This window comes from Acanthopagrus latus, chromosome 17, assembly GCF_904848185.1.
Source record: "Acanthopagrus latus isolate v.2019 chromosome 17, fAcaLat1.1, whole genome shotgun sequence".
Lineage (NCBI taxonomy): Eukaryota > Metazoa > Chordata > Actinopteri > Spariformes > Sparidae > Acanthopagrus > Acanthopagrus latus.
This window is the reverse complement of record NC_051055.1, coordinates 3,814,252-3,841,892: the sequence shown is the minus strand read 5'-3', so window position 1 is coordinate 3,841,892 and position 27,641 is coordinate 3,814,252. Positions and strand designations below refer to the sequence as shown.

At 40.5% G+C, this 27,641-nt stretch overlaps 1 protein-coding gene across 13 annotated transcripts; it reads left to right on the top strand.

Annotated features, from left to right (window-relative positions):
- The first annotated feature begins 604 nt into the window (after positions 1-604).
- cep162 (centrosomal protein 162) lies at positions 605-27,569 on the top strand. Of its 13 annotated transcripts, none has more exons than XM_037075341.1 (31): positions 605-743; positions 2,578-2,679; positions 4,776-4,908; positions 8,019-8,078; positions 9,675-9,950; positions 10,824-10,973; positions 11,771-11,948; positions 12,589-12,668; positions 12,742-12,809; positions 13,671-13,701; positions 14,099-14,173; positions 14,456-14,653; positions 15,847-15,928; positions 16,114-16,378; positions 16,760-16,991; positions 17,249-17,397; positions 17,572-17,721; positions 18,729-18,860; positions 19,109-19,221; positions 19,328-19,427; positions 19,507-19,633; positions 19,791-19,954; positions 20,283-20,387; positions 20,494-20,730; positions 21,754-21,948; positions 22,215-22,533; positions 23,700-23,832; positions 23,907-24,048; positions 24,136-24,234; positions 26,424-26,558; positions 27,019-27,569. In XM_037075341.1, the coding sequence occupies exons 2-31, from the start codon at positions 2,620-2,622 to the stop codon at positions 27,214-27,216; spliced, it is 4,386 nt and encodes a 1,461-aa protein (XP_036931236.1). In that variant the 5' UTR covers positions 605-743; positions 2,578-2,619; the 3' UTR covers positions 27,217-27,569. The 13 variants fall into 13 exon arrangements, with proteins under 13 accessions (XP_036931236.1, XP_036931237.1, XP_036931235.1 ...); XM_037075342.1 differs by lacking the exon at positions 605-743 and adding an exon at positions 761-903; XM_037075340.1 differs by lacking the exon at positions 605-743 and adding an exon at positions 1,186-1,545 and having other exon boundaries at positions 4,776-4,902; positions 8,022-8,078.
- The last annotated feature ends 72 nt before the right edge of the window (positions 27,570-27,641 follow it).

Here is a 27,641-nt window from a genome sequence, read left to right as displayed (position 1 = left end):
GTTGAACTACATAGCTTAACTACAATTTGCTGTAACTTGCTGGTGGTTAAACTACATTCATATTTTGTGTTGCATCAAGTATTTCAACTACTTTTTGGATAATTTTTTGTAGTTTAACTACTCAATTTACAAGCTACAAATAACATGAAATATATATTTTCTAATTTAAAAAAGACCTATATAATATACATTTTATATTAATTGTTCTTTGATGAAAAGTGGATGAGGTGGAAGCCTTCAGTCACCAGTAGAGTCCCCACAAAATGCTTTTAAATCTGTAAATGTCCAAAGTGTTTGTAAAGTTCAACACAGAGACAAATTAGCTAACTCTGATAGTGTTTTTTTATTTTTTTGTTTTTAACTTTTTTTTTATTTATTTGTACTTCACTTACCATTTAAAATGTAAGTGATGTAAAGTCATATAGTGTTTCACATAAGTTTTGATCGTACAGGTGACCATGTAGCGTTTCTTCCTCCCTTTACCAGACACACCAACTGCCTGATATACAGGAACCTTCCTCTGGCTGTGACAGCTCTGAGCTGCCCTCTCTGTGACATCCGCGGTCAATCTTTCCGTCCATTGGTTATCATCTATTGTGAGTCTTTTCCCTCTAGCCAATCAGGTTGGACTTGTTAGCCGGGTGTTGTCGCGGGAACTGCCAGACACTCAAAACAACAGCTAGAGGACTGGGACGTTTCAACAAGTGTTCGGTTGGAAGAGCGGACAACTTCGAGCCTTTTGCGTAAGTTCTGTCGGTACAGGACCGATACATTTACGCAATTGATAGATCATATACGCTCACGAAACTGTGGCGCTTCCAGCAAGCTAACGTTACCAGCTAGAGATAAACTCCTTAGCTACTGCTGGCTGTGTCAACAGCACTGAACAACACCGGAAATAAGGTAGTAATCTCTTCAAAATACAAATGGAGTGCCGACGTAACTTGTCTTTTTGTGCTACCCCAAGTGATAAGATGACGTCTGCATGGAAAATTAAGAGTGTATTTTCTTTAATAACAACTTACTTTTAGTTGTCAATGGGTCAATATAGGAAAATTTAAATTAATGTAAAATTACTTTTACATCAACGCACTGAGTTTAACATGTCTTCGCGGATGAGCTCCGGTGTGGTCTTATTTTGAAAGTCTTGACTGGAAGTGCCACTGTTTTATGTTATGAGATGGACACCTCACGAACTGACCAGGTTCTGTCTCAACTGAACTGTATTATAATGCTGTCCCCTCTCCCAGAGTCTGAGAATGTTTTGGTGCACTCGGTTTCGTTGTTTTAAACGTTAAGCTTTCATGAGCGGTTCAGCAGAAGATAATTTACCGATATACGATCTTATTTCAGTAAAAATGTCACCTCTTAACAATTGTTTACAGAGCTCGCTAGCGTCGTAACGTGAACTGTTTCATGTACAAAGCGCTTCGTAACTAATAGAAAACGATTTTAAAACGAGTGTAGGCTGATATATTTCCAAGTGAAAAGCCTATCCCGAAGACACAGGCATGGGTTGTTCATTTAAAGCAAGCTATGTCAGCAGTAAGTCTATTTCTTACAACGTATTTATAAACAGTATCTTTAAAGACGAATCTGAGTAAATAGAAATAAACACTGACACTGATGGATGCTGTGTTTTCCGAAACACTTGTGATTAAGGTCGTTGAAGGGATGTGTGTGTTTTCTGAACACCAAGCTTTTCACAGGGAACAGTTTGCCACCGAATGAAACCCACTGGATTAGTTAATCGAATTGATAATGGCTGCATTAGCTTAACTTGTCTTCCCAGGTTCTGTTATTGTGACGGCTGGTTCAGTCACACAGTTTAAGGAAGCTTTGCTGTTCATGTCATCATTTACACCTGTGCTTTTCAAGCTTTAAGATGTCATAATGTCAGCTTGATGACAAAAGAACAACATATTTTAGCCAGTGTATTTCTCCATTATTATAACAGTGCATAAAGGATGTACTTATCTTGTGATCTGTATGTCCAGTATAAAAAAAACCTCTCTAAAAATATCCTTACTCAACCTCCATTTTTTAGGTTTCTGTGTAGCTTTTGACTGCATCTCACATTCATCAGCAGGTGAAGTTTACTCAGTCAGTTGTCATGGAGATGGAGTCATCCTTGTGAGTCATGTCCATGACAACTGAGCACACCCCATCCATTGATGGAGATCATGAGATGTAGATCATGAAAGCTCCAGGGAAGAAAGTTATTAAATGTATCTTCTATTAAGATTATGTCTTGACACACTACCTTTCCCAATGTCATGAATGAACTTCTGTGCTTATATTTAGGCCGATTACCAGCTGTTAAATACATATGTATATTTTTTTACTGTTAGCATTTCGTTTTTTAAACAATATTTTGTAATGAAATCTAATAATTTAAACACTATGTCTGCACAAATAATATAGCTATTATTTCATTTCTGCCTCTTTGATTGCCAGTGTTTTGGATTGTATCCACAAAGAAAAAAAACACAGTAACACGTTTAATGCTCAAAGTTTATGATAACATTTGTAAGTATGAAATGTAATTTTTCCTTCATTCTTTTTGTCTTACTTCAGCTGTTTCTGACCCCACTGACTGATGGAGTGGACGGTATCACTATGTCTCACAGACTGACCAAGGAGGAGCTGGATGAGCAGTTTGAGCTGTTCTTGAAGGAGGTAATGTGACAGTGTGTAGATTTTGATACTATTTATTCGGGGGTGCATGATGCAATATGCCTCATAAGCCCTTTTCAGACAAAAAAATACTGGGTGACAGGTCATTTACTGAATGAGCTGCAATGCTTGTGCTATGTGTAGCACAAAAAAGAGAGACAAAGAGAATCACATGTAATTTCTTTAAGCTGACACACTGTATAGAGTTTTTCTGGTTATTAATTTAGTCATCTATGCAATTGAATTAAAGGTGCAGTGTGTAATAATAGACCACCTGTTGAATTCATATCCCAAACAAGTAGGGGCAGCATTTCTAAAGTGGCTTACTGTTGCTAACTGTATTCTGTTTATGAATATAGCTACTGTTAACTTGTTAGCTTACATAGCTGCGCAGTTAGCCTGAGTGTTGGTCTTTACACTGCCAGTACAGGACATATTGAGCACCAAGAGAAAGGCTTTGTTTGGTCCAGGACTAGCTGGTTAGCTTGCTGACATCAGTACAACATTATTTTACAATGTTTCAAACTAAAATTGTCACATATTACACCTTAACAGTGTTCAGAGTTCAGATTATTACTGTGATGGCACCTTTGTTAACTTGTCTTAGCCTGGTTGCATTTGCAAAGAGAAGTATTTTTTATAGAAAAATCTTCTCCACAATTTTAAAGTTGGCTCTTTCACAGTGTTTCCTGGTTTATCTAGCTGATTTCTTTGCGCATAATAGATGGAAATTGATTGAGAGATTGAGAAAGCAAATTTATTACAGTGATTTTAGAAGACATGTGTGGAATATTTATGTGTCTAAGATTGAAACAAAACACAAAAGATGTCATATACTTACAGTTTGTAATTACTGCCACAAGGGTTCTGTCAGTTGAAACCATAGGCATATACTGTATATGTAGATGCTGCACTGACTGCTGTCAATATGTCAACGTCGCCGCCATGTTGGACAGGGAAAGGCTGACCTTTAAAACAGACCCAGTACAAGTACATTTTGATGAATAAACAGCACTATAACATATACATTTCTCAACCACTTTCAACAAGTTGTTTTTATATTCAAGGGTTTATGATGAAGAACTGTCTCCAGTTACATAGCATATTGATAGTTAGGCTGTAATCACTGCTAAATACTCAGGAGGAGTGTCTGAATTAACCCACTCATGTAGTGATGTGGTGGAAAATCAATCTGCTGAGAGTGCATTTGGCTTATTTCCTCAGTTAATAATAGTAGAGACATCCTTAACTCCCTATATTAATACATTTAATTTACATTACATGTTCAGAAAGTCTGTTTGCATTATGGAAATTGTTGTTGTCCTAATAATTTTAGCTTCCTTGTGCTTGAAGTCATAAAACAGCTTATTCAAATTTCAAGATACTGCATCTGTAACTAGTAATAGCAGCCCATCATTAACAACAATTCAAATAAAATAAGAAACAAAGACATAACTGGCAGTACTGGCGATCAGTCTGCTTCTATATTTTTATAACAGTGAGGGCACAGATAAACTCAGGACTGGACAGATAATTATAGGTCAAGACAATTGTAAGATACGGTAAATTAATTAGTTACTTAAAATTTGTTCAGTACTTTCATTGATCCCAAGTGGGGGAAACACACTTCTCTCTTGAGAATCCAGCAGCGATTGTCGCCGAACAATTAATATTATGACCAACTGTAGAGCTGTTTTTTTCCTACGACTTATAGGTCACGGCCCTTGAATGTGACTTATTGAAACCGGTTGCGAAATTCAAACGCAATAGTGCTTTTTTCCAGAAAAAACACAGCTCCCAATTGTATTTCTTTACAGGTGAGTCTTGACAGGTTCAATATGGCAATGACAATGACATGTGATCCAGCTTCCAACAAAGCCTGTACTACTACATGTATATATCTATTGGCAAAAAATGTACAAGATGGAGTTTGACTACATCATGAAGTAGTGAGCGATCACAGGAATTGTTGGTAAAAAAGATGATTAGAAGTTGGCACCTTCTCCCCGCTACTTCTAACATTTTAATGCAGACATTTTTCCATTAGTGTACACAGTCTTTGAAGGCACCACTGTGACTTAAACACGATTCCCTCTCAGTCTGTTTCAGATGACTCGGTGGAACTCAGCAGATCTGACAAGCAGCTCGGTGCTCAAAGCAGCCGGCAGTCAGTCCAGAAACCAACAGTGTCCTGGTGGGAAGATGATGAACACAGTCGTAGAACAGGTAGAGGTAATAACGAGGAGACAATTCTCCATGATTTAACATCCATCACACTGGACACGTTAGCCTTTGCTAGCCTGGCACATTTCCGAATTGTCTGGTGTCAGTGGCTGCAGTTGTGTTGGTGTTTGCAGTCCATAGAGGAGCTGACAGACGACTTGAGCATATGGTACTGCAATTAACAGCTGGTAGCAATTAAACGCCCATAAAAGTGGTGTTTAGTGGAAAAACCAAATAGAGGTCACTGGCTAACCGGGGAATATTGAGAGAGAGAGAGCAGCATTAGTATTCCTCCTTTTTCTTTGACTTCAGAGACATTATGTAAAACTGGTATACACACATAGTCAAGCACAATTTACTTTGTTCCTTGAACATTTAGTGTGGCTATTTATGTAAATAATGAGAATAACGTCTATATGAAATCAGTGCTTTTGGTCTGTTAAAGTAGCCTACTGATGACTGAGTCCCTAACAGATGCTACTCATAAGGGATGGATCCTACAGGAGCATTCTGTTTTCTTGTGAAGTGAAGACATTTAAAGGAACTTTGGGAATTTGTTTAACTAAAGCAAGCTGTTGCACTAGTTTTTCAGACATTTAAAAGCAGCTTAGTTTGAATGTTGTGACTTTGTAATAACAGGTTGCACCATTCAAGTTGGATACAACTGAAGTGGGACACATTCCTTATTCACAGGTCAATAAGAGTGTCAATCACATGCAGGGAATTGACAAGGACACAAGTGTAATGTCATGCTGTATTCACCACGGATGGGAATTACTACAGGCATCACTTGGTTGTTAGCACAACAGATTTGATGACACCTGTTTAGGTTATAACTTCATCAGAATATTTTACACCTTCCCAGATGGAGCTGAAAGTGGCCATTTTAGGTTGTGGCTCCACTAGGTGTGCCACTGCATGTTCCAGAAGTGTCCCCGAAGCTGTTTATCTGTGGAGAATACGCACCAGATTTATCTTTGATGGAAACTTAGAGCAGGCGTGTCAAGCTGCACAGAGCATCTGGTCAGTTATCAAAATATAAAACCCTGTGCAGACTCAGGATCTACAGCTCAACAAGGTCTGAAGTAATGGCAATAAACACGTTTAAAACAGACAAAAAAGAAACTGTTTACCTTTGATTTTAAGATGGTAATATCAGCATTCCATCCTTACACTTTTGACTGATTTCTCCTTACTTATTTTCCTCTTTATGATCTATTGCCAGCAGGACAACCTCAATGCTTTCAAATATTCTTCTACTGTTTCATTTCTTTCTGCTTCTCTCATTACACTGTCCAGTCTGCCTGATTCACTGGATGTGAACTTTCTTTCCCTGAACTGTTTTTGAGCTGTGAATGCACAGAGCTGCAACATGACAGTTTTGTATCAAATTAGCACATGTCTTAGCTTCATACTCTGGCTTAAAGCTGCAGTCTGGAGTTTTGAGAAAAAAGTGGACTCAGCCAGAACATTTGAATGCTACAGCTCCCAGGTCCCTCCTTCTTCCTCTCTGCTGCCTGCAGCCCTGCCTTCAAAGCCCCTCCCCACAGAGGAGAATGCTGTGCACGAGCAGGCTTGTAACCACGGTAACAGAGGACGCTAGATAACTAAGATGGCACATTCAAATTAACAACAACAAACTTACAAAATAACCTGAGAAAGAAACAGTATTCCTCACATCATGATAGATGGAGTCACCAGCTAATCATTACCCAGTGCAACACCATGCTGCCATTCTGAAGCATGAGTAACGTTATTTCTCTAAACTAACTCAACCACATCAGAGAGTACTGAACACAAACTAACGTTATAACTGCCTGGTAATTTGAAAGACACTTTTGCCAACCAGTAGCCATAAAGACAAAGCTTTGTCAGAGTTAGCTTACAAGCTAACAAGCTAGAGTTAGCAACAAGCTACGTAGCTCAACTGCAACATCGTAAGGCGATATCTGCTATTGCAAGTAGTACTGCAACCACAGCCACCATAGTCAAGTGGTTAAAACATACAGTAGAATGAAACATATAGCAAGCAGGGGTCCATACTTGTCCAGCAGAAAGGAAAAACTTCTGCTACAACTGTGGGAAAGTGTAAATTTAGCAAGTGTAGGCTTGAACAACCAGAATTCAGTTGGTTAAAAGCCGTACCTAATCACGAATTTGAAGTGCAGTGTACTTTCTGCAAGAGGACCCTCAAATTTGGCACACTTGGTGTGAAAGCGCTGGTGTCACACACAAAATCGGAAAAACACCAGTTAGCCTCTAAAAGTCTCCAGCAAAGTCATGCTATCACACACTTTTGTACGCCTTTATCACCAGTTCCTGGTCCAAGTTCGTCCAGTTCTGCTCAACCTGAACTCTGCGCCGCCACCTTTGCTAAACATCAGTCATGCACGTATGAGTTGCTCTGTGAATGCATGTAGATTTGGCAAATTTGGAAGTAATTCTGGGATTGCATTTTTCCTTACATTTTCATACTTCGTGTAGGTCTTAAATTTAGTTTAAAATGGTCTCAAAAAGTTGACTTGGTCAAACCTGCAGAACCCTGTCTGTTGCTTCTACGCCATTGTTTGGGCTTGAGTTTGAAAGTATCTGACCAGGTGAGAGCAGCCACTGCACCTGTGTGGGGGAGGGGCACTGACCAGTACATCCTGCCTGAGGGAGGGGGGCTGCCAGCAGGGTATGCATGAGAATGATTGACACTTCTCTGACACTCCCCTTGGCTCTGATTGGTTGTGTTGATCCGGGAGCGGGGGAATCGTGCACATCAAATTACAGCCACTGGGTGGAGCCAAAGACAGCTGACCTGTATCTTATTCTACTGTCAGATCATAATGACAATTTTAACCAAAAAATAGTTACAGACAACAGCTTTAATATTGCTTTTGTGCAGAGCATGCATTAAAGTGTTTTTTAACAAGGCTGATCTTGAAGAATTTTGATCCTAAATACAGATCAACCGCTTTCAAGGCCAAACGTCTCACCATAACATAAAAAAATCAAGTCCACTGCAAAACTGTGCAGATCTACAGGAAACTTGGTGTGCATTCACAGGTCTGTATGACAGTTCCTTATCTCCTGATTTCAAAGACTGTCCTTTTCTGTTTTTCCTCTTTCTCAAGCAGAGCTGGCCAAAAGCAGATTTATCAAAGCCAGAAAGTCTCAGCCTGAGGACAGCAATGGTGAGAATGAATGGAGAAAAGTCGCACTCTCACAACAGAGATCTTAGAGTTATTTTGGACCACATCCAAATTGAGGTAGTATTTTGAGAAAACTGTTAATGTGTGAAAATGTCCACACTGTGAGTCAGCTGGTTAAAACACTGCTCCGTCCCCTCCTGCCCTGTTCTGACCTATACTTTTAATTCAGTTTAAGGTATGATGTAGTTGTTGTTATGTATATAATTATTTCTGTTAATTGTTGTCAGACAACAGCCAGAGTATAACATAGTGATTTGATTTTGGCTAACAAAAAGCCATGCCGTCATTCCCAAGCTGAAGAAATCACCAGTGTTATTATAGGAGTGTTACATCATCAGACAGGTAATTGACAACAGCTGTGCTTAGGAATTGGCTGTATGACTTTTGGGTTGAATGATCACAGAGAAAGTTAGAGGAATTAAAAGGTTGTCTCCTTAACTTTACTTCCACACACCCTCTGACCTGTAATGGGCTGGCTTGCGTCACCGTTACGGAAAAGTAAAATGTATCTAATCCACACTGATTCATGAGTTTAGCATTTTCAGATGTATACACTCTGGAGACATTTTTGCTTTGGATGGAAGAAATGCTTCCTCTATGTGCACGAACCGCTGAAATGGAGGGAAAAAATATGTGTTTGCGTATTCAGCAGGCTACATTGAATATGTCATGAATGTGAACCACTCGCAGAGCGGCTGCTGCAACACTTTCTTCCACTGTAATCAGTGAGACTGGACATGCCAGGTGTGAGTGCAGAATGTAAGTGGTGTCATGGAGATGTGCTTTACAAACATTCAGATTGCCCAGTCTTGTATTTTTATTTTTTTCACTCAGTTTCACACAGTTTGGTTTTAAGACTTTCTGCTATTAGTTAACTTTTCTTTTCACCTGTGCCCTCTGATGGTAGCTGATAAGAGAGATTGACATAGCAAACTAAATGACAGAGAAACATTTCAGATTAAATAAAAGATAAGATGAACCATTATTGATCCCCGTAGGGGAAATTCAATTTGACCAGCAGCAGAAGAGAAAAAGTAGTAGTGTGTGAGGTTATCGATTGTACAAAACAAAATAGAAATATTGAAAAAATGAGAATAGATTTACAATAAATTTGATAAAATAGAATATACATTTTGTTAACAATAGATGGATCCATATGCATATACCTGCACAAACTTTATGTAAATGTGCAATGTGCGAAGATTTCCTGAGCTATACTTATACTGTGTACACTCATACAGACTGTTGACGAGTGATCAGAGCAATTATTGCTCAGTTTCCTTTTCTCTATTATATCTTACTGTACTCTGTACGTGTTTACATACCCAGACTACACAAACTCCATGAAAAGTTAAAAAAAAACTGAAGATACAATCCCAAAACAAAAACTCACTGGCCTGTTTTGACCGACAACTCACACAGCCCCACACTATGTGCCCCTCAGGAGTTGCCTGTTTAAAGATACATTCCGCTGCACAATTGCTCAGAGAACAGTCCACACACATTACGTGTTCAAATAGCAATTTCAGTTTTCACCAGGCAGTGCATCATCATTATTTTCTCTTCTGCTGTCTGAAGTTGTCACTGCGGAGCCTTTTTATAAGCCGGTCCCCAAACCTCGCAGCAAAGCTCCGGATAACCTGGGTCACTTGGACGTGACGCGCAAAAATACCGTTTTGGAGGTTTCCCAAACTGTGGAAAGACAGAGAACTTCATCTGATGACTGGCACTCTGCCAGTCTTAGTCTCACTCATGATGACCATCAGTGTGTGTCAGGACAAAGGAGCCCTGATGAGACACGTTCTAATGATACTCGACCAGCCAGCACCGATTCCCAGGGGGACAGTGAAGATGGTAACTTCAACTCAAAACCGTTAAACACTTTGGTAGTGGTGCATTAGTCTCACAGCAGTAGAGAGATAGACATCACAAGCCCCACTAGCTCCCTCAAGTTTTTTAATTGTACAGTCTGTTTTTAGTTTCCTGCCATGTAGACCTAAAGAATAACAGTGTTGTGTGTTTGCTCAAGGATGTCTTTTGCCAGATAGAGGTTCTTCCTGATGATGCTGACATGACAATATTCTGATCAGATGACAACTGCATTTCCATAAAACTAAATTTTCTTGGTTTTACTTTGAAATGTAATTATTTGTGAAATGGCATTTTACATCTGAACATGATCTGATCTGCATCATAAATGATTTGCTTGAAACATCTGTCATCAATGCATCTACAATCTTAAACTATAAAACGTATGAAGTTTGTGACTATTTTGTTGTGATTGTGTAAGTTGTGAAAGCCAATTTCCAGTAATGTTTAGATCCATAGTCTGTTGTTATGTGTTTGTCCTACTACTATATACTAGTGTGTAAAGTGTGAAGCAGTCCTCTTTGTTGAATAGAGTGGTGCAGTCTGTAGTCCTTGAACCTGGAAATGGGTTAGCATTTGTGCATGGGTTGTAAGTTAAATGCTGGATAAAGGTCTGTGGTTATCACAGGCTAAAGATATTTACATGTTTTCATTAAATGTTCCACAGTTTCAACTCTTAACTTTACAACTTGTACATTGATCAGTTTAGAGAGAATGTGTATAGAAATTGTGTGGTAAGATGCCTTGAGGTGGTGATGTCATGCGACCACAGTGTGGTCTGTATACAGCTTAACATTAGCCTTTTACTTTTGATTTTAAGGCTTCCCATATTGCTTCCCTATTGCATGTTTTTTCCAGGACTGCTTGGTTCTGGGAAGACTTTCAGGAAGTCTCTGAGGAATTCACAGTCTATTAGGGAGGAGGAGGAGAAGGATCCAGGAGACGCTGTTTTGGAGGAGGAAGGGCCGGAAGTTGCAGCTACCATCAAAGACAGCACTGAGACAGAGGGTGAGTCTTGGACAGAATGAAAAGAAACAAGAAAGACTGGCTTATTGGGTCTAGATACTTTGATAAAAAGAATATGCATCTGGATGCTGCTGCATGCGTCAAACTGATGATTGCTGCACGTGGGTTTATATATAGAGCAAGAGGTGATCATTGACTCGCGTCACACACCACTGATGTGTGTTGGCCCTAAGGGTTTCTTTGTTCAGGATGTTGTAGGGTAGTACTCTGATGAGTTACATGTCTTGTTTTTACTCACAACTTGTCCTATGAGCTGCCTTATATGTCCAAGTGTGTGCAATGTTTATACATTTTGATGATACATTTTATAGTCTGAGGAAAAATCCTGGTGTTATGATTATAAAGCATTAATTTATATCACAACACCACAGATGTATACACTGATGATCATGTATAGCATTATGCCACCTGCCTAATATTGTGTTGGTCCCCCTTTTGCTGACAATCCTTACGCTTTTTCCTCCTAACATGTCAACTTTGAGGACAACATGTTCACTTGCTGCCTTACATAGCCCACCCACTAACAGGTGCCATGATGAGGAGATAATCGCTGTTATTCACTTCACCTGTCAGTGGTCATAATGTTATGCCTGATTGGTGTAAAATTACATGAGCATTATTATTTAGAGGTTTTATTATATTTTGTTCACATTTTTTTGTTGGCTTTTTGATTTTAACAGTTGCTGCCTTTGTAAATATAAGTAACAGAGCAACCAAATAATACAGTACAAAATAAAAAAATGAATTACTTAAAGTGCCGATTTTTTACGTGTGTGCAGACTCAGTGATGGTACCAGCTGTGAACACTACCAACATGGGGTTGGACACTCTGGAGGAAGAAGTGGAGAAAGCTAGGTTCTTTGCCCAACTAGAGGCTGGAGCTTCAACAACTATAGATTACTCTAAGTTGAACATGGAGCTGGACTTATCAAGTTCTACCACTGGTACAAACCTCAGGTAAATAAATGGACGTACTCAACTAACTGAATGCGCCTTGAAACGGTTTTAAAAGGCAGTTGATTGGCAGTTGATTGGACGAACCATTTGTCTATCACAGGCTTACTTCAGCCAATAAGTTCAACAACAGTATGATGTAACTACCAGTGCAGCCAGTTGGTAAATCAAACTCTTTTTAGCAGTGGAAATATTGACTTCACATTTTATTTTTGGCACGTTCACAAAGTGCAACATCAGGGAGGTTTCTATCTGCTGGCAACCTAAGGGCAAGTACATAACGTACATATGAGGTGTGATGAGGGAGCAGCCATGCAAAATGTCCTTGTCTTATACAAAAAACTGTAAAATGATTATTGCTAAAATGCTGCAATGAATCCTGTGTTTAGTAACTGAGGTTCATGGTGAATATTTTACTACCCTCTGTGATATTAAATCTGTCCAAAAAGGGCTTGGAAGTAACTTTAAAAGTTCATCAACCCTTGACAGATGTGTGTGAAGTTAGCCTTGAACAGTGGAATGGCATACTAATAGAGCCCACGCCTGCTTTACGGGCTCTATGATGAAGTGTTTTGCTGCTGCTCTGCCCTTGAAGATCAGGGTTTTGACTGTGATGTAATGAGGATGGATCTCCTCCCTCCAGGAAAGCTAAGGAAGCAATAGAGCAGAGTGATGATGATCAGAGGAAGACCAGAGTCACAGAGACCATCAGAGAGTCTCCAGGTGAGAGTAATGGACCCTTGGAAAACTTTTCCTTCTCTGTCTCTGTGTCTCTATCAGCTCTTTTCTCTTTTAGCTGTTACAGGGTCACCACATTACAGTGAGGATTTCGAGGAAGAGGAGGATGGAAAAGAGCCACTCCAGGTTTGTGCTCGTAATCTGTGATCAATCTCAAAGTGCATTAGACCTCCATGATACAAACAATCATCCATATTTGAGCATAGAAGGTCATTTTTGACTGTGTGTTTAAGTCTTTTTCACCCATTTACTTTCAACACATCCAATGACTGGCCCAGTTGAGATATGACCTATTATGGAACTTGAGTCACATGACAGGTGGTTGAATATTTGAGGGAAATCGCAAATCATGTGCAAAAAACAGCAGAATATTCCTCTGTCAGCACACAGTAACTTTTGAATGAGTGCAGTTGTTATATCATACAAAAATTACATTCATATGTTTTTCATATATTTTTTACTCATTAATAAGACAGAACATTTGTTTTGCTGAGGCCTACTGATTATTTCTTTTTTACTTACTAAACAAATTTCCATTTAAGCTGAACCTTTCCCCATTCTGAATTACACATTTTTATGTTTCCTTGTATTATTTCCATTAACATTTACAGCTTCGTCTTCATAAATGCTTTCAGTTTGAGCATTTCCTTTTCAGCGTTTGAATTTTAAATTTGAACTCATTTGTATATATTGTATTGTATATTTTACATTTTTAGTTTGTTTTTTCAATTTACTTTTTCTTTTTTGAGTGTATTCATGACCTGATTATTCCTAGCTGTGTGGTAAAATAATACACTTTTTAAGTGTATTTATTTTTTCTGGAATTTCTACTTGGAGTTGAATTTGAATTATGGTTCAAATGTCCTCTGTATATATAATTAGTATATCTGTATATATGTATATACATGTATATGTACCTTTCCTTGTTGTTTCCAAGCTGACATCTTACTACATCTTTTCTAATTTACACTTTTATCTGTTTTTCAGAAGTCTAAAATGTCTCCAATTCTTGCCAAAGGTAAGAGAAAAAGAGATGATATTTCTCTCAAGTCGTGGTTGCATGGGGAGGAATAAAATCTTTTCAAGTTTCAAGGAGTATGATGGCTGATGGAGACGATTTATTGAGTAACATAAGTAACATATTCATTTTTTTATATTTTCTTAATTATCTCAAGAAGTGAAAGTGGTCCTATCACTAACCTTATAGTAGAAAGTATAATATGTGAGTAGAAATAATATGTGTATTGTGTGTATGTGTAATATGTGCCTGCAGTCTCATTTCAAATCTGTATGACTTACCAACCCAAAGTGGTAGTGTATTACTGGCCTGGGAATGAGACTCAACAATCAACTATCTTTCTCCATAATTGCTTTTTGCATTTCTAAATGTGTTCACAATGAATCTTTTTCCTCAGTTTCTCTCTATGATTCCCTGGATGACACTGGTGGAGATGACAGGAGAAAGGACACGGCAGGATCACTTGACAGAGGTAACACAAACATGTAGGGTCAAGTAAGAGAGCAAGCTGTTATTACTTTTTTTTGTGTCCATATTTGATAAAAGTTTTATCAAGAACAGAGACTATCTTTGTGATTGAAGCAGAATGGACTGAAGGACAGAAGGCATTTTTAGAGAGGAGATACTTGTTTGTTTCTTATCAGACCAGTTAAAGGGGGTTTTATTGATTCTCTTCAGTTTCCTCACAAGCTCATTTAAGTTTTATCTTGCATTGTATTTGATACAGAAAGGGCTAAACTTGTTTTCTGTGCAGGCCAGTCTTATGTGCAGAGTGGAGGTTCAGAGATGGAGGCTCTCCATGAGGCCTACAGACAGATCCATGTTGTGGAAGATTCAGATGACCATAATCACCATCATTCATCTGCAAGAGGGATCAGCAGCCCTGTGTCCCCATCCTCCCCTCGTCCACAGGCCAGGCAGTCTCTTCAGCCTGCTTCTACTAATGAATCAGGTCAGACACAACAATACTGTAATCCAGCAGTGGGAAACATTTTTTTACAGAGGGCCATGCTGACTTACAAAATGTAAGGGCAGAGCCACATATTGGAGAGTTGAATCAAAACAACAAAGACATAGTGCTTAGTTATGTTAAACTAATTCTCAGGACCAAATGCAGCACTGAATGTATGGTAAATGGTCTTGCATTTTTATAGAGCTTTTCCAGTCTACTGACCGCTCAAAGCACTTTACAATACTTGCCACATTGACCCATTCACACACACATTCATACACTGATGGTGGAGGCTGCCATGCAAGGTGCCAGCTGTTCATCTGGAGCAATTTGGGGTTCAGTGTCTTGCTCAAAGACACTTCGACATGCAGCTGGGGAGGGCCCAGTGACCTCCCGATTAGTAGACGGCCTGCTCTACCCCCTGAGCTACAGCCAATGTAGTCGTTAACCTTGTGATTCATTAACACGTTGCCTCTTATTGATTTTTTGGAGTTTGTTTTATTTCTTTGAGGACCTCACGGCCTTATTTTGCCCATGTGGGCTGTAAACAGTACTGTGGACTCCCTCTGTCGTCATGTGTAATCCACTGATCTAAATGGACGAATGATGCATCTACTAAAGCTAAAACTTCTCTGAAGTCTGTAGTTAAAGAGTGAATATGTCAGAAAAATTCAACATGGCTGTTTGATTGCGTTTCCTTTTGAAACATCTGAGAAATGCAGCCATCATTTTCCAGATTTGGAAGACATAACCAGTGAGTCCTTAACAGCAATGTCATTATTCCACAATTCATCAGGCTCTTTAGTGAAACACTGAGCCAGTCCTCCTAAAATCATCAGTCATGGTAAATGCTGTAAATCACATGATCTGAATCAGTTATTATACCTAATCAAGAGGCATCATCTCCACTTTTGGTACCAACGTCTTTTCATCACTACATAGATGTTACTACAAGCAGTTGCAGTTCATACTTTCAGACTGTAGCCTTCATCCTGAACCCTGACAACACTGTGGTTATGGTGAGATCATTTCTCTGGGGAGAATGCACAGGTTCAGCATACCAGCCATCATTTGTCCAAAGAGAGCAGGCCCAGACTGGGACACATCCACTGTGCTGAGGCGTTTACAAATGCCAAGCCTATTACAGGACATGTATGTATGCTGAATAATTACTGCGTTTTGTTTGTGTGTAGAGCTACCCACAGCAGAGGAATTGATGAGACCCATCCGACCAGACAAGGACCACATTAGAGGCTTCACCCTCCAACCTGTCAGGTCAGGACTGCAAACTTCTGCTAGGAATGATCCAAATGGTGACGTCACAAAACATCTACTGACTGTCAGCTGTTTGTTCATTTCTTGATTCTTCACTGGTTGGTTTGACAAACAGGTGACAACAGTAACACAAAATGTTTCTTTAATTTTGAATGGGGTTTTCTTTTCTTGTTTTCGAATTATAGCTCTGTTGAACCTGACCAAGAAAAGGCATCCCACTTCTTTGAAAGGACTGTCCCAGATCCAACCCAACCAGGTTCACAACTGAAGCACACAGGAGCAGCTCACCCCACTGCAGGGTTAAAGGGAGAAGAGAGATTGAGCTCCCCAGACCCTCCCATCCACAACCTGACATGGAGCATCAGACAGGAAGTAGAGAGGCTGATGCAGGACCAGAACAAGTATTCATCTGACTCCTCCTCTCAGGCAAACAAAGCTAAGAAACAACCGGTGAGGCTTACCTCAAATCTTTGTCCATTTCAGCATTGCTTGGATTTGTAGGTGCCTTGAGCAGAAAAATGTTTAAATCCAATTGAATCAAGATCAAAACAAGATTTAGAGTATTGTTCCACCTAGCAGGAGTGCTGCATATTATATCTATAAGCCAGCAGTTCTCCAAAAAACATAATTCCTAATTTGTAAGGTTAGTGGAAGGATCAGATCCAGCAACACTAAATGACTGTGAAGTGTGTCTCATCTGTCACTGTTCAACCACTGGTACATCAAAATCCGATTTTTAAACAGATAACACCTCCACCACACATGCCACTGTATAAATGTGTTCCTTGTTTTTGATATTATCTCTCTTATTATTATGTCATTTTTCCCCAGGCATTCCATGGCTCTAGTATTTCTCATCTCCCTACATCTTCAGCCAGGAAACCCGCTGTGGCTCCTGTTAGAGGCAGGAGAGTGGAGAGGAGTATAGCACCAACTTCCAAGTCATCAGGACTCAGCAGAGCTGCCGCTGCAGGCAGAGCTCAGTCTGCTGTGTCCCGTCCTCTGCAGCATGCACAAGAAAAGGCCAAAGTCACAAAGAGCCGAGGAAAAGATGAGCACACAGGTTAGTTGTGACACGCATGAAAAAATCAAGTCATTAAACGCCTCAGGTAATTTGAGATATGTCTCTCTATGGTGATGCTGCAATAAATCTTGCCATGATAAAAATGCTACAAAAAATGTATATGTTTATTTTGCTTTTGAATCTTTGCCCTTTATGTTTTCGAGAACTGATGTGTCCCCCTTTATGAATCTGTTCATATCTTCATCATGCAGCATGGAGTTGTGTGACTGATGTGTCTTTTATGTTTGTTTGATTAGCAGAGCCGGGTGTGAAGGTGAGCAGTGAGCTGGTGGCGTCTGTTCAGTCCCTGGTGGCTGTTCTCCAGCAGCAGATCGACACCAGCAGTCACCAGGATGCTACACACACTCTGGAAGCCAGACAGGCGCATTCTCTTCCACAGGACAATGTAATACATTTTTTTTTCGTCTGACATTTGTTGTTTATAACTGACTTGTGTGAATGAGAACCTTGCTTAAAGATCTTCAGCATGCCTTTAATGGCTATATACATGATGTAATGCTAATTCTGCATCATGATAAAAAAAGACTAAAGCTTGCGGTTACATGTTCTGAATATACAGGCCCAACATACACAGACATGCACCCTCCACTCTCAGGTGGAGGAGCTGAGAGTCCAGCTGGCTCAGAAAGAGAGGGAGCTGCAGGTGATGAAGGAAGGAGCAGAGGAGCTGAACTCACTCAGGCAACAAAACTACCTACTGCAAAGCAAGGTGCATAAATACACTCACAACACCAGACAGAACCATCAGCCAAGACATGAAGTCCATTCCTCTGTCGCCACACTCCCACCACATTGTATGACTGGTTGAATATAGACTGCTTATTTTGGATCTGACCTATTGTTTTTGTAACAGCTGACTTAGGATGATCACATTAAAACATTGTCTTTTTATCGAGGGTGAAAAGCACATAGATGTGTGATAATAGCTTAAAGAGCAGCTAATGTTTAAGTTAGTCAGGGTCAGAGCCAGGTGTTGCACCATCATTATGGTGTGGGAGTGATCGTATTTGGACTTGGGTTTATTGAATAGTACCTAACAGCCTTCCACGCTTTTATCTATCTATTACATAACAGTAGGATAGGAATAGGTTCAGGAAAATACAGAGCTCAAGGGGACAGTTCACCCCAAAAATATGTGTTTCTCCTCTTACCTCTAGTGCTGTTTATCCATCCGGATTGATTAAGTGTAAGAGTTTTGGAGAGCAGTGATGTCTGTCTTCTCTCAAATATAATGAAACTAGAGTAGAAGGTTCTCCACTTGTGGCACCAAAAAAAAAAACATTTGAAAAACTCACACACTAGTGTCTCTTCACAGAAATGATGACATGGTTACACAGACCTAGATGTGAGAAGTTTCGTGTTGGGACTATTTTTATTTGCACCCACATGTAGCTAACAGTTGACAAGAGGCTTGTGCTCAGGCCAGCACAGGGTGTAAACACTTGATGTGAGTAGCTGCCCAACCTGAGTAGTGCAAAAAAACCTCAAATTTGTTAAGTTAGTTTATGATTTTGTTTACATTTACTGTTTGGAAAGCAGCTCGTGGTGGCTTTTTGTAGCATAGCATTATTTTCAATTCATTAAATTCAAAGGAGCATAATTGACTTGCAAATAATAAGAACAATCTTGCCAAAGCCCAGATGCAAATGCAAAATGCAAATCTGCAGTGATTTTGATGTATGCTTTTAGTAGGCCATGTTTGTTTTCCCTCCTCAGCTGCGAAGCGCAGATGAAGCCGGTCAGAAGAAGAGCTGGGCTGATGCCTCTGACTCCGCTGTAGTGGAGAAGCTCCAGCAGATGGAGAAAGACAGAGTAGAGCAGGAGATGCTCATAAAAGGTTACCAACAGGTGTGTTTGCCTCGATGCTTATCTCTTCACTGCTGCTATGTATTTCTGTCCGTCATTAGTGTGTGTTCTTACTTTTGATCATGATTTCATCAAATCTGTTCATGGATATCTACTACAATTCAAAGCTCTATAACTCTGTTGAGCATGTGTGTAAGAAATGGAGGGTTTAGATAAGTGGACTTACCTTGTCAGAGTGCTTTGATGCAGACTATGTATGTATTAATAACTGCATTAATGCTATTTTACAGGAGAATGAGAAGCTGTATTTGCAGATGAAGGCTCAGCAGGTCAGGAGTAAAGCCAACGAGGAAGCCATGTTCAGTGAAAACCAGAGGCTTCTGAATGAGCTGGCTTTGTCTAGGTATGTCTATCAGAGCTGCTTATTTAAAGTTAATGTTAACCTGTTTGTGACAGTCAATTATGTTTCGAAATATATTTTTTTAATGTTGTTTGTGTATCTCTACCAGGGAGCAACTACATAAAACTTCTAGGGCTGTGGGAAGTGTCTGCTCAATGGATCACACTCAACGCATTACAGACCTGTTAGCTCAATTAAATACATTTCAGGTAAGTGCCACTGAAACACTCTTTGACTTAAGTTCTCTTTCAGAGATACCATACCTTAGAGATATGTTTGCATGTGCAGAGGCATGAGGACAAGCTGTCTGAGGACATCCGCAGACTGAAACAAGAAAAGCAATCGCTGGAGGTCGATCTGCAGCTGACGAAGAAAGAGAGAGACCTAGCTAAAGCTCAGGCCATATCTGCCTCAGGTGAGATTGGGTACAGAGCCAGTGTCATGCAATTCAAGTTCAAAGATCATGAAAGTGTTTAGAAGAAGCTCCCATTTCTTGCAAAGTCTTTATACTGTATATGCATAAGCGATCTTCTATAAGACTTGACAGTGAGTAACCATTCTGAATGTGTCAGGTGACAAGACTTTTGAGATGCATGTCCTAGAGGACAGGCACAGAGAGGAAGTAGTCGCCCTGAAGAAGAAGTTGCAGTGGTTTGCTGAGAACCAGGAGCTTCTGGACAGAGATGCTGGCAGACTGAAGGCCGCTACAGCTGAGATACAACAACTCAAAGAGCAGGTGAGGCTCCGCTCTCACATTCTGTTTATACTGTCATTTGATTTACCTTCAGTAAAGTCCACCTCATCTTATCCCCCTCACATCATAGCATATCAGAGACCACGCTGATCGGTCACATCATGATAACCTCTGCCTTCATTTGAAATGAGATGTTTTTTTTCATGACAAGCAAACCTTGCCAAGCTGAAGAAACCTTTTCATGAAAACATGGTTCATCTGAAGTCTTGTATTAGTATCTGCTATAATGTAGGGTGGAAAGTGTGCTGAAAGCCAGTTACAGTTTAGTGTTGCGTACTGCGTTGGAAGTAACCGGTTATCTCCATTCCAGGTAGAAAAACTGAAAATGGATGTTGGCAAAAGAAGCGGTGAGCAGCAGAGAAAGGCCAGAGAGAAATCAGTGGACATCAAGAGGATGCAGGACCTGGAGCGACAGGTTATCACTCACACAAACAAGCTGACTTATCCAGCCTGTTACACTCCTGCACCTCCCCCTCCAGTTCTTGAGTCTTCATTGTTGAAGAGATTTTCTGTCTCTACAGGTCAAGGAGCTGGAGCAGATACTAAGACGTAGAAACCCAAACTCCCTGCCTGCTCTGATCTACGCTGCAGCCACAGCGGGTAGTCATGAGGATGAGGCAACCAGGACATCCCCACCCAGCAGGATCAGTGCCCTGCTGGAGCGCAGGATCCAGCGCCTGGAGGCTGAGTTGGAGAGTCATGATGAGGAGGCCAAGCGCAGCCTGCGGGCCATGGAACAACAGTTCCACAGGGTCAAGGTACAGTTCAAGTCAATACAGCACACTGCACAAATATCTGCTGATGAAATAAAACCACTGAATGTGATGTTAGAGCAAGTGGAAAGTGTGAAAACTTATCTTATTTCACAAAATTATAAATGATGGAGTAATATATAGTAACATCTTTCAATTTATTATATATACAAAATGACTATTAAAACTTTTACAGTCCATGTTGGGGAAATCCAGTCAAAATAACCCAAAATGTGAAGCTGAAGCTATATTTAGGTAGATCTGTGGGAAGCAGTTTTTTATGCAGGATCAAATAAGTTCCGGATGAGACAGAACTAACATAATACTACAAAGAAACACAATTTGGCTGCAAGAAAGTGAAAACTAGTGGAGATGAAAATGAGTCTTTCTTTTTGGTAAAAAAAAATGGCTTCCTGTTACTAATGTGATTATTGTAACCATCCAGCAACAACTATTTAAATAAATACATGTGTCAAAGTTTCCTCAGGGTCTCTTGGATGTTCAACCCAATCCAGTGGGAAAAAAAGCATTTGGGGAGGTTTAGAATACACATACAATTAATGACTAAAATGCTGAAATGTAGCCCAGAGGTCCAGACTTCCAAAATGCATAACTTAAAAAGTATTTTTAGTACAGCTATAGGAGGTAAGGTCTCATGAATTAAATGGAAGTTTCAACATGGGAACTGGGAAAAGTCCTGGATTGTGGGTGAGTCGGCATCGAATGACCGTATACATTAAACCAGTTGTCTTGCTTCTCCCTGTATGTAGCACAGTTTGTCTTTATGGTCTCTGTTCAGTAAACTCACAAATAAATAAATAAGTAAGGTCACACATATTACTTAAGAAAAAATCTTAATCATCATGACAGAATGAAGTTGAAGACAAGTTGGTCACTTCTTTTTGTGTCCACCAGTCAGCTCACTTGAATTTAAGAACAATGAGTCAGTAAAAAAAAAAATCACAATGTTTATGAAATGAACAAGCAGAAATATGCATTTCACCAAGTGTGTTTTTATTCACCATTTAGCTACGCTATGAACAGCAGATCTCAGAGCTTGAGCAGCAGTTGGAAGCAGCAAACTCAGCAGTGGGGACTGAGTCAAGGCAGTCGCAGGTTCAAACACTGAAAGAAGAGCTGCAGCATGTGAAGGAAACCCACAAGGAGAGAGAACAATCCTTGCAGGACCAGATTGAGTCTCTACAGCAGCAGCTCAAACAAAAGGTTGGTACAGGACATTGAAATGCAGAACCACTCTTTTTGACTTTAGCCTCACTTGCTCTAGCATGCTTTCAGAAGTTGATCTGTGTCAACGCGAGGTGAATTAAGTAGACACAACTTAAAGTCAGAAATCTAACCCTAACCCTTTCCTCTGGACATTGGAAATGTTGGACCATGTAAGACGATGGACCATATGTGTTGAGCAAAGGCAAGGAAAGAAAATCAAGTCTGAGTTACTTGTAGAACTGTTGTAAACTTTCCACACACAGACCCATCCCAGTCCAGCCAGGCACCAGCGTCAAGCCGAGGAAGCGGTCGGTGTCCGGATAGAGCGGCTGAACCAAGAGCTCAGCGCAAAGACACAAAGCATTCGGGAGCTGAGCCGCACCGTGGAGAGACTGCAGAAGGAGAGGAGGAGCATGCTGTGTGTCCCCAGCACACGAGCACAGACCCGATCCACAGAGACCAAGCAGCAGGCCGGACCTGTCAGAACACTCTGCTCTGCTGCTGCAGCAGAGACATGTGGAGTGAAGGAGACATTTCCAGCTGCTCAGTATGAGAAGACCTACCAGCCCACCGTGTTCACAGGTATCAGTGTGGACGGTCTGTTATGGTTGAATGCTTACACACACCTTTTATTTTTGCCCTATATTCAATACCAGAAATGCAACTGTAGCGAGCACCTCACTTATAATATGCTCATTCATACAAAACCAACTCAGGACAGGCTTGGTTTGTACGCTCAACTACACACATTATATCCAGCAATGAAAAAGCAAAGAAGACAAAATGACCTGATAAATTGAGATGATACATAGTCTGGTGTAAACTTGTAGACTGGCACAGTGGAACTATTTGAACTATGCTGGTCAAGCTTGAGTTAGGATGTAAAAAACAGCATGGCTGTGAAGTGCAGGTCAGGCTTGGTTACTGCTCTCTCAACCTTTGAAATTGGACAGATAAATGCTGTCCAAGCCACATTCTAGTCTTCAAAGACAGTGTCGCCTTGCTGAGCTGCAGTGGAGGGGACAGTAACAGAGAGAGGAAACTGCACTCACATGAAGTCATTTTAACATTAAATGATGACATTTTGTCTGCTGAAAACTCATATTCACTTCATCTCAAGAATGCACTGCAAGGACTATAGATTTTGTTCTCTAGCTCTCACATTTCAACCATGTGAGGAGAGGATCTTGACAGGCAGTATAGACAAGAGGACCGATTACAGTGACCAAGAACCATTTCACATGTCACAGTCTACATTAAGTCTGTCTGTGACAAGAATGGGAGACCGGACAAGTTGGCAGCTCAAAAAAAAGTATTGTATTTTTCTGTGTTAAAAAACATAAATCATCACATACTGATGACCAATTGAACAAAAAAACAACAACACTGCCATCACGTCGGCTGGGAAGTGAGAATCTCCCCCTGAGAAAAAGAGGCTGGGCAAAAATCCTTAAAGCAACATGCTACAATAGCACTTGCTAATTAGGATGTTTAGATGCTTGTATTTTTTCAGTAAAGATAAAAAAATACTGTCCTAACATCATGGCCATGACTTCTGTCGAGGTCCCAGTAAAGGCTCTGAATAGTATTTAAGAGTAAAGGTAAGTTTGCAGTTTCACTGCATTGATGTCTGCTTTGTGTTCAGTGACTATGCACTGTCTTACATGCCTGAATAAGTCAAGGCTTATGTCACTGTTTCAGCTAAAGGCATTAGGAATCATTTGCATATTGTTGCATCTGTTTGACAGGGAGTCATATCTCAGAGGTCCAGCAGGAGAACGAGGCTCTGAGGCAGCAGCTGGAGCTGCTGGAACTGCAGAGTAAGCAGGACAAGGAGGCATTAAAGGTTGATGCAACACAAGCCAGGGAGGAGCTGAGCAGGTATGTGTGTCACTGTGAACACATTAACTGACATCATGTGCAATCAGATAGTTAAATGAAATGTGGTCTGTTAGGATACAGGAGCACTGTGCAGAGCAGCTGTCCTCGATGAAGGCAGAACACCTCAGGGTGTTAGAGCAGCTGCGAGCTAGCCATGCCCTGGAGCACTCAGCCTCAAGAGTGGCTGAACTGGCCAATAAGCTCAACACTCAGGAGGTACTGGCTCACTAACCAACCAGTAGCATGTCAAACAGGAAGTTGTGAAGATGATCCTGTTGCTTTAACCTTTACATTTACCTGCAGCTAACAGTGAAACATCTACAAGAGCAGCTGAGAGAGCTGCAGGGAGTTAGAGATGCACTGGCAATATCCAGGACCCGAGAGGACGCTCTGCAGACGCAGGTGTGGTTACATTCTGATGGTTCCCTGCAGAACATGTAATGAGAGACGAAATGAAAAGGGAGATGGCTTATTGTATTTCTTTCTGATTTTTGATTTGTGAGACATTTTCTATTATTGATTTTACAATTGCCACAATTAAATAAACGCACCCCATCCATCATCAAATCCTCAAATAGCTAAGTCAGCATGTAACATGTAATATCTAACTTAGACCAAACCGCATTTCTCAAATGGACATAATGGATAAATAAAGCATGTTCTACTAAAGCATATATATATAAAGTGCTTTCTGAAAGTATTCACACCCCTTTCACTTCTCTCACATTTTGTTATGTTGCAGCATTTTACTAAAATTGTTTAAAATAATTTTCTATCACCAGTCTACACGCAATACACTATAACAACAAATCGGAAACATAATAAAAATGAAATATCACATTCACACAAGTATTCAGACCCTTTGCTATAACACTTGAAATTTAGCCCAGGTGCCTCCCAGTTCTCCTCCCTGACTGAGTCGACCTGTGGTAAATTCAGTTGACTGAACATGATTTGGAAAGGCACACTCCTGTCTACGTATATAAGGTCTCACAGCTGACAATGTATATCAGAGCAAATACCAAGAGCACAGTGGCCTCCAGAGTTCTTAAATGGAAGCAGTTTGGAACAGCCGGGACTCTTCCTAGAGCTGGCTGCTCTGTGAAACTGAGCAGTCGGGGGAGAAGGGCTTTGATAAGAGAGGTGACCAAGAGCCCGATGGTGACTCTGGCTGAGCTCCAGGGATCCTGTGTAGAGATGGGATAATATTCCAGAAAGACAAGCATCACAGCAACAGCATTCAGGCTTTATGGCAGAGTGGCCAGACAGAAGCCTCTCATAAGCGAAGGTCTGCAAAAAAGCCCCAGCTTAAAGGACACTCGGACTGTGAGAAACGAGATTCTCTGATCTGATGAAACCAAGACTGAACTCAATTCTAAGCGTAATTTCTGGAGGACATCAGGCATCTCTCATCTCTCATCACCTGCCCAGTACCATCCCAAGTGAAGCATGGTGGCGGGAGCATCATGCTTTATGGATGTTTTTCAGTGGCAGAGGCTGGCGACTGATCCGGGTTCAAGGAAAGCTGAACAAAGCAAAGTACAGAGGTATCCTTAAGAGCAATCAGGACATCAGACTGGACTGAAGGTTCACCCTCCAACAGGACGATGATCTGAGCTCACAGCCAAGAGAACGCAGGAGTGTCTTAGGGACAACAAAGCCCTGACTTGAGCACCAACTTGAACCCTGTCTGGGTCTCATGTACATAGGCTGTATGTGGGACCCAGACAGGGTTCAAGTCCCGGCCTGGGGCCCTTTGCTGTGTGTCACTCCTCCTCTCTCCCACCCTGTTTCCTTCATCTCTGAAGCTGTCCCATCTATAAAGCCATATAAAGGCCAAAACATAGCAACCTGACAGAGCTGGAGAAGATCTGCAGAGGAGAATGGTAGAAAATCCCCCAAACCAGGTGCTGTAATTACTGCCAAAGGTTCTTCAACTTGTACTGAGTAAAGGGTCTGAGTACTGACGCCAATGTGATTTTTCAGTTTTTCCTTTTGAATACATTTGCAAAAAATGCTAAAATTATGTTTTCCGCTTTGTCATTATGGCTGGTGTAGTTTGATGACGGAATACTTTTTGAATGCACTATATGTAGACTCCAGCCACCAGAAACCTATCGCAACACTCATAGAATAACACTGCATGCAACATACTCAGATGAAAGTGGATTACAGAAAAAAAAACAATGTGAGTGAATGTGAGTTGAGCTTGTCAGCACAGAGTAGCTTCTTAACAGCAGCTAGCAATACTTGTATCTGCCATGCTGAGAGATCTGGAGCAGAATCAAATACTCATAACTTTGCAACATCCCCAACACACATGCAAAAATTGGCGAATTGCAATGTGGTGATCATATGGCAATATGGCTGACAATGTGTCTTCATGAATTAGTTGTTGTTGTTTTTTTCAATAGAATATATAAGAGAAAGCTCAAGTCTCTCCCCAACTCCAAGCTAGCTTCTGTGTGGGTTTATTCAGTTTTTCTGTCTGTCTTCTATATGATAACATTTCATTTGAACCAAGATAGATATTTAAAATATACATTTCTTATTATTTTGACATGAAGTCACTGCTTCCACTGTGTGTTTAGCTGACCAGACTGCTGAAGGATCTGAAGGAGTCTAAAGAAGCTCAAAGCCCAGAGGTGAAACTTCTGTGTAGCCTGGAGAGGAAGATCCTCAACATGGAGCTCAGACACCAGCACAGAGAGAAGGAGCTGCAGCAGGTGTGGCTGACGGAACATCTTACTGTTTACAGCTTGCAGTGCTCATGACTGCTCAAATGTGGCTTTGAGTTACAACTGGCCACGCATGATAAAAAAATACAGAGATATACAGTGTATTGTGTTCCATTGTGCTGTATATCATCAGGGCCTGATTATTGTTTGTTCGTGTATTTGGTTTAGTATCAACGTGAACATATCAGCACTTGTTCAAACAAGAGGAAGAGGAGTAGGAAGAAGTAAAAATGATCTACTGCGCCTATTTTTCACTACTTAATTACACTGTTATTACACAAACCAAATCTGACATAGTCCTTAAGTAAAGTAAAAAATAAGCAAAAAAAAAAAGCAAATGATCCCAGTTGTTAGCAGTAAAACCCAAATGCACTTTGGTTAAGGCAAATTATTCATCAGCTGTCACAGACTGACTAACCTCAGTTACTGTCTGTGCCTCTTCTGACAGGTGATTGGTGGGTCGTGGCAGACTTTAGATGCCGATCAGCAGTCAGAGGTGGAGCACTGGAAGCATCTGGCACGGGACAAGAGCAGAGAGCTGGAGGCTTTCCGTCTGGAGCTGGACTCCATCCTGAACATCCTGAGACATCTCCAGAGACAGGGGGTGGTCCTCCCAGCCACAGCCCCCACCACACACATAAAGTGATGCACAGACAATGTCTGACCCATGAGTGTCAGTGACAGCTCATGCTGATCATGGGGGACTGAAGCCAAAGGTACACAACAGAAGCAATAATCAATATGTTGGTGTTCAGTTTATTAGTTCAGGTAAAGGGATATTAGCCATACCCTACATGTCATGTCAGACATGCTTCCTGGTCCAAACCAGCCATAGATAACATTGAGTTGTGGTCTCTGTAAAGTCTGTTGACAAAAAAAATGTCTTTTTATACAAACTGTGTGTGTTAATTTTTGTGTGTTATTTTCTATTTTGTATGTGAATTATTGTAACTTATTACATGTGTTGTGAATAAATGTTTATTTCACTTTAAACTGTTACTCTGTTACTCTAGACTCCTTTAAATGCCTAACACTCATTTGCATAGTTAAAGCAACATAATGCAGAAATTG